The 12,141-nt window shown below is 39.7% G+C and overlaps 1 protein-coding gene across 1 annotated transcript in view; it reads right to left on the reverse strand.

The window, feature by feature from the left end:
- Positions 1–12,141, reverse strand: part of slc25a26 (solute carrier family 25 member 26) — a 71,290-nt gene that overhangs the window by 4,005 nt on the left and 55,144 nt on the right. Inside the window, exons 8-9 of the mRNA XM_074673244.1 lie at positions 11,847–11,911; positions 5,481–5,554 (exon numbers count right to left, since the gene is read on the reverse strand). Coding sequence (XP_074529345.1) covers positions 5,481–5,554; positions 11,847–11,911 — 139 coding nt within the window. The remainder of the gene's footprint in view (positions 1–5,480; positions 5,555–11,846; positions 11,912–12,141) is intronic.

The following is a 12,141-nucleotide window of genomic DNA, read 5'->3' on the forward strand; positions in this document are numbered from 1 at the left end:
TCACCGTGTATTTGCCTACCAACACCTTCCATCTGCCAAAACACCCCCACGCTCACATGGTCTGGCCCCGGCTGGGCCAGATGTAATGGATGAAGAGTATTGTGTGTTTGTGGACGAGTGCCTGTGTGAGGAGATGTCTGAGCGCACAAAATGTCTGTCTGTATTCATCATCTGCGTAGGAGTATATTTGTGTGTGTATGAGTACTTCTGTTTCTGTCTAAATCAATTCAAAAAAAGACTTTTTGGCTAAAATACATGATGTAGAGATTCTTGTACGACTGTGAGCACCGAAAGAAGTTTCTCAAACAGTCCTTTTTTCAGGGCAGACTTGTTGACTTGGCTTGTTAGACAGAAATTGAATGTTAATAATGGCTCTGCTTGATTCAAGTTTCCTACTTTATAAGTCTTAACGGTGTCACAAGGACTAAAAAGGAGCATTAAGAGGGCCTGGAGCACCCAAAGACAGCTGAGTTGCAAGTGAGTCGTAACTTGGCTCACACCAGGGGCTTAGCTGTATTAGAATCACTACTTCATTACAGTCATGTGTACGGGTCCTATCACTGTGGACGTGTAATACTTATTAGATTGCCCACAAACTCAACTTTTCTAGAAAGGGAGTTATGTAAGTGGTTGTGATGAATATGACTTAAGAACATAATCAAAAGTCTTTGGAAATGGTCCATGTGTACGTTGAAATTTGGGTAAGGAATGATCTCTGAATGCTTAACTTTTTGATTCAATGTTCTTTGTGTAAAGGGTGAAAATAAGGGACAAAGTGTGGTTTGCATCTATACTTAAAATCACAATAAGTTTTATGTTAATGAATTTCCATTCATATTCCATAGAGTTTCAAATAAAAGACATGCAATGGTGTCAAGTCTCAGTGATTAAAATGTTTAAAAATTGTACTGTTATAATATTACTACTACTACTACTACTACTACTACTACTACTACTACTACTACTACTACTACTACTAATAATAATAATAATAATAATAATAATAATAATAATAATTTGTTCAAACTGCTGTCTCTTTCAGGCTACCTGCTCAACAAACCCTCTTCTCTCTGATTGGTCAGCGGTCTGGAGGCTGTTGCTGGTTAGCGCTATGGGCAGACCTTAGTGTTGAGGCTCACCCCTCTGACATGTCGAGAACCAGATACGAGGTCCTGTGCAATGACCTCATCATTTTCGCAAATCTCATAAAGATCTCATATTATTTTAGAACAATGCTTATAATGGACATACAACATATTACATAATATCATTAAATATCATTACATTATATCCAAGTTTGAAATTTGGGAAAGCATGATACACTATTTTAAACAAGAGATAAAGCAATAAATCGAGTCAATTCAGGAAAGTTTGAAATAACAGACATCAGCTGATGTCTGCACTTGATAGAGTCTTTGATAAAATAAACAAATGACATCTGCAGACATCACAGGCAATCTTATCAGTGTGTCTGCTGCTGAGTTAAGTTAGTGTCCCTCTGAATGATGCTGAATGAAGCTTTTCTTTTGTTCTAAGTGACAGCATATCAAATCTGAAACAGATACTGGCTATATCTATTCTGTCATGATTTATACAATAGTTTGACATTTTTAACAACAATAACAGCAGGATACTGCCGTCATATATCAACCTTTAGCCAGCACCTGCCATTATACATTTACTTCATACAGCTGAGCTGAGGGCATCTCAATAACTAAGGGTAAGGCATCATTGAAAGTAATCATCTGAATAAAACTGTCATATTTATAGCCTTATTCTTATTATCATTTTTAAATATAAAACTGGCTGTGCACTGTTGTTTATGACCTATCAGTGGCCTCATTTAGCTTTTATTCCCAGACACTGAAGAGCAGCTCTTTCATTGAAAATTTAAGATTGAGGTCACATAAATGTTCTCAGCTTGTACGTCACTACAAGGCAACAAGCTACTGGGTATGTCAAGGATATCACGGCCAACCATTTACATGACTACATGTTTGGAAATGCTCCTGTGTGGATCAGGTGTTTTACAAGACGGTCAGGGAAGGATGAGCCATGCATGGTTGGGCCTTGTTGAAGTTGGGTGAGACAGAGGTTCCAACTGTGTTTGTTGAAGCGTTGTCCGGTCTAAATGCTTCAAATAAACTGCCTGAGACAAAGACCTGCACTCTAAACAGCTGGATGGACCAACGACTCAGCAGACACATTACAAAACATCATCATCTTTCCTCCCCTTTTCTTTGCAATGTAATCAGAACGAGTATCATTCGGAATGAAGGAATGAACTAATTTTAACCCTGAGCTCTTGTTTTGTCTCGTCTCCTGACTGCTATTACACTTTTCATCTGGGATCAGGCCCACCTGTGGACTCTGAGACGTCAGAGCAAGAGCTTAAACATGCCTCTGGACTCCCCGGGTGCCCTGACTCACTCTGACATCACAGCCTTGTGGACCACTAAGAGCTGTCACCCCCCTACTGCCGGCCAATCAGCTCCTCCGTGCAATAGGACTAAATATAGTTTCAAAGCATGTTAGGGGAGCACAGAGGAAGAGAGGAGAGCGCAGTGAGAATGATGATTTCTTGGCTGGAGTTGAAACAAGCTCCAGACTTCAAGAAGAAAAGGGTTGAAACCTTTGGATGTTTGTGGAGGAAATTGGACTGATGCTGAAGCAAAAGGGTAGTTAAGTTAGACTGAGAAAACTTGATTAGTGAGAAATATTTTCACTGGGTTTTGCAGAGAATTCTAAAAATAAACTCCTTAAACCTCAGTGAGTCTTGAGAGGTTTCTGGGACAAAAAAGGTGGTTTCCCTCAAACATATCCCAGACCTGTTCAGCTCTATCTTCACTGGCTGTCACTTGTTATAACTGACCTTGTTCTGGTTCTTGTGGGTCTTGGTTGAAAAGTTTGGGTCTGGAACCTCAATTCATCCGTGCAACGACAACAGAGGTGAGTGTTGGTGTTGCTGTGTGCCATTTAGGCCTTATTTGGAGGATGGCCTCTTCTTTTTCAGCCAGTCATTGCTCTGGAGGTTTAACAGAACAGCCTCGGGGACAAACATTCATAAATGGGCCGTGTTTGGCTGTTAGTAGCACTGATGGTATGGATGATTAGAGTTGCTTGTTGTCCTTGGCCAGGATTTCTAGGATGTATAGGAGAGTAGCCATAACATTCAGGATGAGGATTAAGACTTTGGTCCTGGCCTGGACACAGCATTTTTCAGACCTTTTTCTTAGTTTTGACTGTCTGCTGAGTCAGTGTGACGTATCTCGGCATCAGTAGCTGCTTTTGAAAAAGAAAACTGCCAAGATATGTAAAGTGATATCTAGTACTGTCTGCTACAGCGGTTGGGGTTTGGGACTGGAGTATTTGTGTTTTTATTGGGTGGCAGTTGATCTGTTTTAACTGGGCTGCCTCGCCACCTTCTGGCCTGGAGTCATAAGCACACTGCCGTAAAGATGTGGCTTTTAACCAGGTGTGTTTGTTTTGGGACCAATTTTCTTTGTTTGAGAAAACTTTTTACCAGCGAGTAAAAGATGAGCTTGATTATGCTGCTCAACAATCTGACCATGTTCAGAGAGAGAAAGCTTTTTTTTGCCTCCGCTGTCAGGAGGCAGTGACAGTGTGAATTCTCAACAGAAAATGACACTGAAGCCATATTTTTGCATAGAAATTGGCTTTTAAAGACCATGATTTTAAACTTTTGATCCATAAATGAACAGCCTATTTCCTTTAATTGCTGTTTGCAATAAATTGCTTACTTAATTTTCTTTTTCTTTCTTTCTCAATCCCATTTCTTCCGTTTGCATTTGAAACTCTATTTAGAAACTTAAGATAAAACAGTGCTAAATATAAATTCTTCCATTTCTTCAACTAGAAGCAGTAGAAGCTCTTCTACCCTGTGTCACATTTAGGTAAAAAACACTGTGGTTGGATTAACATGGTTTAAATAAACTGCTCAGACTGCTTGTTTTTATTCCCTGTTAAAGAACAAGGACTCCTGTCGCAGTAAAAGCACCATTAAGGTTTACCACAAACTTCCAGTTTTGTTGTGTGAATGTGGCACAAACATGCCATTTGTTGACTTTTCTTCCACTTTGCTCTGCATGAGGCACAGAGCAGACACAGCCTGGGGGACATGTTGCTTGTTAGTCTTTGTTTTGACACGATTCCTGATGCAGTTTGGTTGTTTTGCAGGTTACTGGGGGATACCGCTGTGAGCTCCTTTGCTCTCTGCTAACCCGGGGTCTCTGGGGCACGGCACACACATGGAAGCACTTTAGAGCTTCACTACACTGCAATTGGGCCTATTACCATAATTACAGCTTTAAAGCCCCAGCAATTTGTATCAGGCATGCACCAGCGCAACCAGCGGGCCTTTGGCCCTGTGGAGCTGCAAGCCCCCCTTTCACTTCGTACACACTCCGCTTTGTCTGCGAGACTCATTCTCCCGTCTCATTCTCTTTCTTCTTATTCTCCCTACTCCTGTTACATAAATACCAAGGGGAAGAAAGGATTTTCAGTTGTTCATGTTGTAAAACTTGAAGTGCATGCTCTCCTGGATGCACAGTCTGAGGGAGTTTAAAATGTGGCCCCAGGTGATAAGTGGAGAAGACGTAGAGGGAAGGAACGAGATGTAACATCAAAGGTGGCCGTGTGCTGCACAGGCTGAGATGGGGCATCAAAGAGCTCTCCAGTGCTTTACCACTTGGTGACTGTTGCGGCTTGGAGATTTGGATTTCGGCTTTTTTTCATAAAAGCTCACCGCCTATCATCTTGTCAAGATCGTGCACCAGCCTCAAACATGACCTTTATTAGATCTGAAGGCGGTTTTATTTTTGCTGTTCGAGAGCACTTTGAAGGGAATCACCCTCGCCTAGATTAAAAGCTGAAATTTAATTTCTCTCTGATTAGATTCCAACACTGCAGCCCGGAGAAACAAACAATAACACAGTGGAGTGTGTTTGTGGAGCACAGGGAGGTGGAGGGGGGGTGTCCCACTGGTGTTTGGCCTGATCCCAAACCAAATCTGCTCAGAGCATCAAGCCGAGGTGAATCCCAACTAAATGATGGCAGCTTGTACACAAGCAGGCCTTTTATTCAGAGCAAGTGAAGCTTTTTTTTTTAGTGCTGGCAGGTCTCTGCAGCCCCATTAGACCTGGCCTTTTGTCTGCTGTGCATTATAAAAACATCACAACACTCAAATAAGGCTTCCCACTTGGCCCCTGTAACACCGTAATCAATGGGACGGTGTGGGAAGAAGGCAGCAGAAGCTTTTATGCATCTCATTTTTCAGCTGCGGTTGTAAATTTGTGTCACCCAGACTGAGAGAACTCTATCATCAAACTTGATTACGTGAGGGAGCAGGAGGAGTAAATCAATTCATGAAAATTAGAGGTTTCTAAATGGGCTGAGATAACACAGTTTGTCTAAAGAGGGTGTTTGGTTTTAGACATTCAGTGAAACAAAGACGCACTCACCCTGTAATTCCTCTGCTCTTCCACACGTCATACAGCACCAGTGGGATATTACCGCTCGCTGTCGTCGAACCAGCCTGCAGAAGAAGGGGGAGAAAGAGAGGGAAAGAAAATAAAGGTGTGATGATGGATGGATTGTCTCTTCCACTTCCTCCTCCTCCAAAAGACACTCTGTTTAGTCTTCCTTGGTTGAGCTTTCTTAACCCCCACCCTGTCTTTTATTCCCCCGCATCTCCCCCTCCGTTTCTCCTCATGGACAGCTGTGTCAGCGAAGGTGACACCTCCAACACCCAGCCAGCCGTTTGCCCACCCAAAAACACACTCAACAAGTCCTCCTCGCCTCCTGCAACACCAGTCAGTCTGGAACTTTTATTTACACAATACGCCCAGCCAGCCAGAGAGTTTTTAATCCATCTCTGCAGAGCGGTAGGGCTGTGCGAGAACGGCAAGTCAGGGTTAAGCGAGGGTGTGAGAGCGGTGGGACGAAGAGGCAGCAGAGGACATCGAAATAAGAAAAAGAGAGAGAACAGATACAAGAAGTCATGGCGATGGAGCACGAATCTGTGCTGCAGCTCAGTGAGCATGTGGGGAACAGTCTGCAGTGATGGCTGTAAATCATAACTCCCAGGAATGAGATGAAGATTCCTGCATTTTATTCATGTGAAGAGGAAAAACACTCAAATTCCTTGTGTTTCTGTTGGAGACAGGTGGCTGAGAAATGACTCTGCGCTTGACAGGTTTTCCTTTCTTTCCCGGACGTTTATACAGACAGAAAAACATCGGCCACTTAATGAGGCACACCTGTCCAACTGCTCGTTAACCAAAATTTCTAATCAGCCAATCACATGGCAGCAACTCAGTACATTTAGGCATGTAGACATGGTCAAGATGATCTGCTGCAGTCCAAACTGAGCACCAGAATGGGGAAGAAAGGTGATTTAAGTGACTTTGAACGAGGCATGGTTGTTGGTGCCAGACGGACTGATCTGAGTATTTCAGAAACTGTTGATCTACTGGGATTTTTTAACCCACAATCATCTCTAGGGTTTACAGAGAATGGTCCCAAAAACAGGAAATGTCCAGTGAGGAGCAGTTCTGTGGGACAAAATGCCTTGTTGATGCCAGAGGTCAGAGGAGAATGGACAGACTGGTTGGAGCTGACAAAAAGGCAACAGTAACTCAAATAACCACTGGTTACAACCGAGGTCTGCAGAAGAGCATCTCTGAACGCACAACACGTCCAACCTTGAGGTAGATGGGCTACAGCAGCAGAAGACCACACTGGGTGACCCTCCTGTCAGCAGTAACAGGAAACTGAGACTACAATTCAGAACAGAAGATTGGAAAAACGTTGCCTGGTCTGATGAGTCTGGATTTCTGCTCCACATTCAGATGGTAGGGTCAGAATTTGGCATCAACAACATGAAAGCATGGATCCATCCTGCCTTGTATCAACGGTTCAGGCTGCTGGTGAAATGGTGTGGGGGATATTTTCTTGGCTCACTTTGGGCTCCTTAGTACCAACTGAGCATGATTTAAAGTCCACAGCCTTCCTGAGTATTGTTGCTGACCATGTCCATCCCTTTATGAGCACAGTGTACCCATCTTCTGATGGCTACTTCCAGCAGGATAACGCTCCATGTCATAAAGCTGGAATCATCTCAGACTGGTTTCTTGAACATGACAATGAGTTCACTGTACTTAAATGATGGTACTAGCTAGGTGTACCCAGTAAAGTGGCTGGTGAGTGCATTTGCAGCACATTTTGAAACAGCCACCTGTTTGTACACATGCAAGACCAGAAAAAAAAGTACTTTAACACAGAGGATCTTCATGATCACAAACATCTAAATCTTCATGGGTCGATGAGGGAGGATGATGAATGTAAAAATGTCAGAGCTTGCCAGCCGGAGACTGACGCCTGTTTTAACCACAGCTGGTTGCAGTGGAGGGAAGTGAACATGACACTGATTACTGCAGAGCCAGGCAGCCTGAGCAGAGGAGCAGTGTTGTACAGCGGTGGTGTAAGAGGCGTCCAGCAGCAGGAGCAGGAGTGTGCTGTACCAGGCATGCAGCCAGGGATCCAGGCAGGAGTCCTGCCCTGGAGGTGCCTGACACATCCAGCTGTGTCCTGGACATCCCGTCTGCCAGCCTCAGCTTTACCTACTGTACAACACCACTCTTTCATTCAGCCTGCCATAGATGAGACCCAAACTTCTGCTTTGCTGTCAGACGGAAACTAACGTGACGAGTTCCAACACCCACATTTCCTCCCTGTAGTCCAAACCAAATCATCCATACTCATCAGCTGCAGCCTGCTCTCTCCAGCTCTCTCTGTCTGTCTCTCTCTGACTCTCCGGCCCGGGCTCGTCATCCTGTGCTGCTGTGGGAGTTTGTACACTTAAACAGAACCTCAGTCTAACAGGATTAAGATTACATTTCATGCTTGCAAGTGAGGAAGTTAGTAATGGGATTTTAAACTTAAAAAGGCCGATTTGCATGTGTTATATGAAGCTTTAATGTTCATTGCTGCATCATAAAAGTATATATATATAAATATATATATATATATATATACATATATATATAAATATATATATATATATATATATATATATATATATATATATATATATATATATATATATATATATATATATACATATATATATAAATATATATATATATATATATATATATATATATATATATATATATATATATATATATATATGTATATAAATATATACATATACATATATATATATATATATGTATATGTATATATTTATATACATATATATTTATATACATATATATATATATATATATATATATATATATATATATATATATATATATATATATATATATATATATATATATATCAATTACACTGCAGAACAATTAAATTAGTCATTTTATTAGATGACAGATGATCAGTTGAATGAATCAAACCCATCATCAACTAGAAAAGCACTCAGAGTGCACAGATCTCAAACAACAAACTGTGATTGTCACACAACACTTTAGTCCTACTTTAATGTTATTCTCCCTTTCAGCAGACTGTCTGCTACAATTTGGTGTAAGTTGCAGGTTGGGACGATAATTTGTTGCCTGACAGTGTTGAAAATGATGATGACCTAGTACATATCATCATTCATTCAACTGATCATCTGTCATCTAATAAAATGACTAATTTAATTGTTCTGCAGTGTAATTGATATATATATATATATATATATATATATATATATATATATATATATATATATATATATATATATATATATATATATGTATATATATATATATATATATATATATATATATACATATATATATAAATATATATATATATATATATATATATATATATATATATATATATATATATATATATATATATATATATATATATATATATATGTATATAAATATATATGTATATAAATATATACATATACATATATATATATATATATGTATATGTATATATTTATATACATATATATTTATATACATATATATATATATATATATATATATATATATATATATATATATATATATATATATATATATATATATATATATATATATATATATATATCAATTACACTGCAGAACAATTAAATTAGTCATTTTATTAGATGACAGATGATCAGTTGAATGAATCAAACCCATCATCAACTAGAAAAGCACTCAGAGTGCACAGATCTCAAACAACAAACTGTGATTGTCACACAACACTTTAGTCCTACTTTAATGTTATTCTCCCTTTCAGCAGACTGTCTGCTACAATTTGGTGTAAGTTGCAGGTTGGGACGATAATTTGTTGCCTGACAGTGTTGAAAATGATGATGACCTAGTACATTTTTCATATTCTGGATCTTAGTATCCAGAATATTGCCAGGATCTGGATCGTACTTTTACGTCCGTCAGAAATTATCGTGACCTTGTCCTGTATTCTTTTGCAAAGCAATCCGACCATTTATCATGGAGTTATATACACATGTGGTGAAAACGGCCCTATCTCACAATGATAAAGAATCCTTTAAAAAAATCCTGGATCCAAACGGTGATACAGATCACCTCCAAAATTTAACCACTTCTTTCTCATTCCATTTTGAAAGTTTCCTAATTATTTCATCGCAATTCCTTGGTTACTTTTTGAGTTATGTTGCTCACAGACAAACAGACAGACAAACTTCCAAAAACATAGCCTTGTTGGTGGAGGTAATCATTTGAACCATTAAAGGTGACACATTCAGGTAACTTCTCTAAAATATTAAGTGTAGCCAACCGTTGTCTTCCTTTCCTGTTCTACATTTACATCTGCCACATGCACACCGTCAATTCTTGGTCCACTACACCCCCCTGAGATAGTTCTCATTCATCTATTCATAGCATCACTAGGCCTCATACAGGTGCTTTACTTAAGTCTTCAGTTTGATGAAAAAAACAACTCAAATCAAAAGACTGACTTGTTTTTGTCTTATTTTCAGTACAAAATACCTTTTTAGACTTAACATGAACCACATTCGCCTGACTAGTCCAGAAAAGTGTCTTGTTTCAAGTTATATAAAGACAAAAATGAGGTCTGAACTGCTTAAAATAAGTAAAAAGAAATCTGCCAATGGAACAAGAAAAAAGTTACTTGTATGAAGACCTTCTAGTTTTAAGCATATTTTCCGGCAAATGTCTCTTATTGTATTGACAGATTTTTTTTTTACTCGTTACAAGCAATCCAGAACTCATTTTTTTGTCTTAGAACAACTTGAAACGAGACATTTTTCTGGACTGATAAGCTGAATGTAGCTCATATCAAGTGTAGTAAGATAATTTTTACCCAAAACAAGAGAAAAACAGTCAATAAGAATTTAGTTTTTTTTGCAGTGCAGATTCAGAACTGCCACTATTTTGATAAATGATTAATTTGGACATTTTTAAGGCAAAGCCACAAATTTTCTACAACTGGCTTTTCTTTTAAAGATTTGCTACTTTTGCTTGACTCAGTTTGTTTGTATTGGAGATCTGTTAATTTGTTTTGTTTTTGAGGTCATGCTAATGAGTTTATTTTCAAGAAATTCTCACCAGTTTGAACAGTCCTAGGAAAACCTGGATACAATAACTAGACGCAGCACCTGTTTTTATCAGGAGGATTTAGAAAAGGTTTAAAAGACAGATTTAAGAGCTAAAAAGGGATTTCCATTCTCACCCCTCTGCCTTTTGTGCTGTAATACCTTTCATCTCAACAAATTAGTTCAGCATGCTGTTGTTGAAGTAAAACAAGCAGATGTTTAATATTTGTTTGTCATTTTATAAGTTGGGATGTTTACTGAACACTGGGTGAAATCATTTGATGGATTTTGTTTAAAGAAACTTGAAGAATGACATCAGTCTGGCTTGTGATTTGTTGAATATCTAAAAAAAGTATAAAGCTAGGATGTTACTCTCTTATAAAATCCTTTCATTTTTGATGGCACTAAAGTCTTATTCCAGTTTTATTCCAGGCCCACCTGTGGCGCCTCTAGTGAATCAAAAACTTGGCCTTATAAAGTTACAACTCAACCTCGCTGAGGCAGCGCAGTCAGAGTCCTTTGCTGGTGGTAAATCACAGCAGCTGTGTTTCAAATAATGTTTACAGGAAGCCTTTGTCCCGTCCAGAAATATTTCACCTACAGCCAACGACTTCTCGCAACAGATCGGGACTGAGTGAGTGTTTGGTTAATACCAGTATCTCATTAGTTATTATGGAGAGAGAAGGAGGGAGGGAACACTGTGTCTTATCCAAGGACAGAGTGTGCATGTGTGTATGAATGTGTGTGTGTGTAGTGGGGTAACTCTGAACTCCTTACCCTTTACACACACACACATACACAGGACTTAGTGAGGGAAGCCAGACGTACTGTTAGAGTGAGCCAAAAGTAAAAAAGGAGGTGGTTAAAGGGAGGCAGAGGAGGGATGTTGCTACGGATGGAGCGGGACTGTTAAAGAGGAAGGGCAGCGTTAGCGAGGGGACGCTGGCCCTCTGCTTCACCTCTCTGTGACAAGCAGCCTTGAAATGGACATTCTCGTCCTCAGTCTAACACTAACCACGTGCACAAACATGTCTCCCCGACACTGTCCACAGTCTTCCACAGATGATCGATGTGTGTGTACGTCTCACTCCTGTCCCGAGCTACCTCGGCCCACTACCTCCATCCTGCGCTCTGACACTGTTGGAGTTTGCTCAGGCTGCGGGCCCACTCAGCTCGCTGCCTGCAAGGCATCACCTGACAGCAGTGTTTAAAAGCTGCTGCCAGAAGGGATGGCTCACTCTGTGTGTGTGTGTGGGTGTGGATGTGTGTTTAAGTGAGTGTATACCTTTGCGAGCATGATCCTGGTCTTCGCCACGTCGAGAGGAGTGGTAACCAAAGCTGCTACTGCACCTACAAAAAGTCACACGCGCATTAGACAAAGTGGGAACATAAAAGACTCCCTGCTCTCAGAAGAGTCCTAAAACACAGAAAATAAAGCCATAAAAAGTCTAATTACTTAACCACATACAGTCATACATTAATTCAGCTGTTAACAGAAGAACTTTCAGCCTTTCACTCCATTAAGTTCATAAAAAAGATAATATTCCCCATCTGAGACCTTCCATGTTATTAGACCACAA

The sequence above is a fragment of the Halichoeres trimaculatus genome, unplaced genomic scaffold (genome assembly GCF_033239565.1).
Source record: "Halichoeres trimaculatus isolate MK-OKI-2021-1 unplaced genomic scaffold, fHalTri1.1 fHalTri1_scaffold_1, whole genome shotgun sequence".
Classification (NCBI taxonomy): domain Eukaryota; kingdom Metazoa; phylum Chordata; class Actinopteri; order Labriformes; family Labridae; genus Halichoeres; species Halichoeres trimaculatus.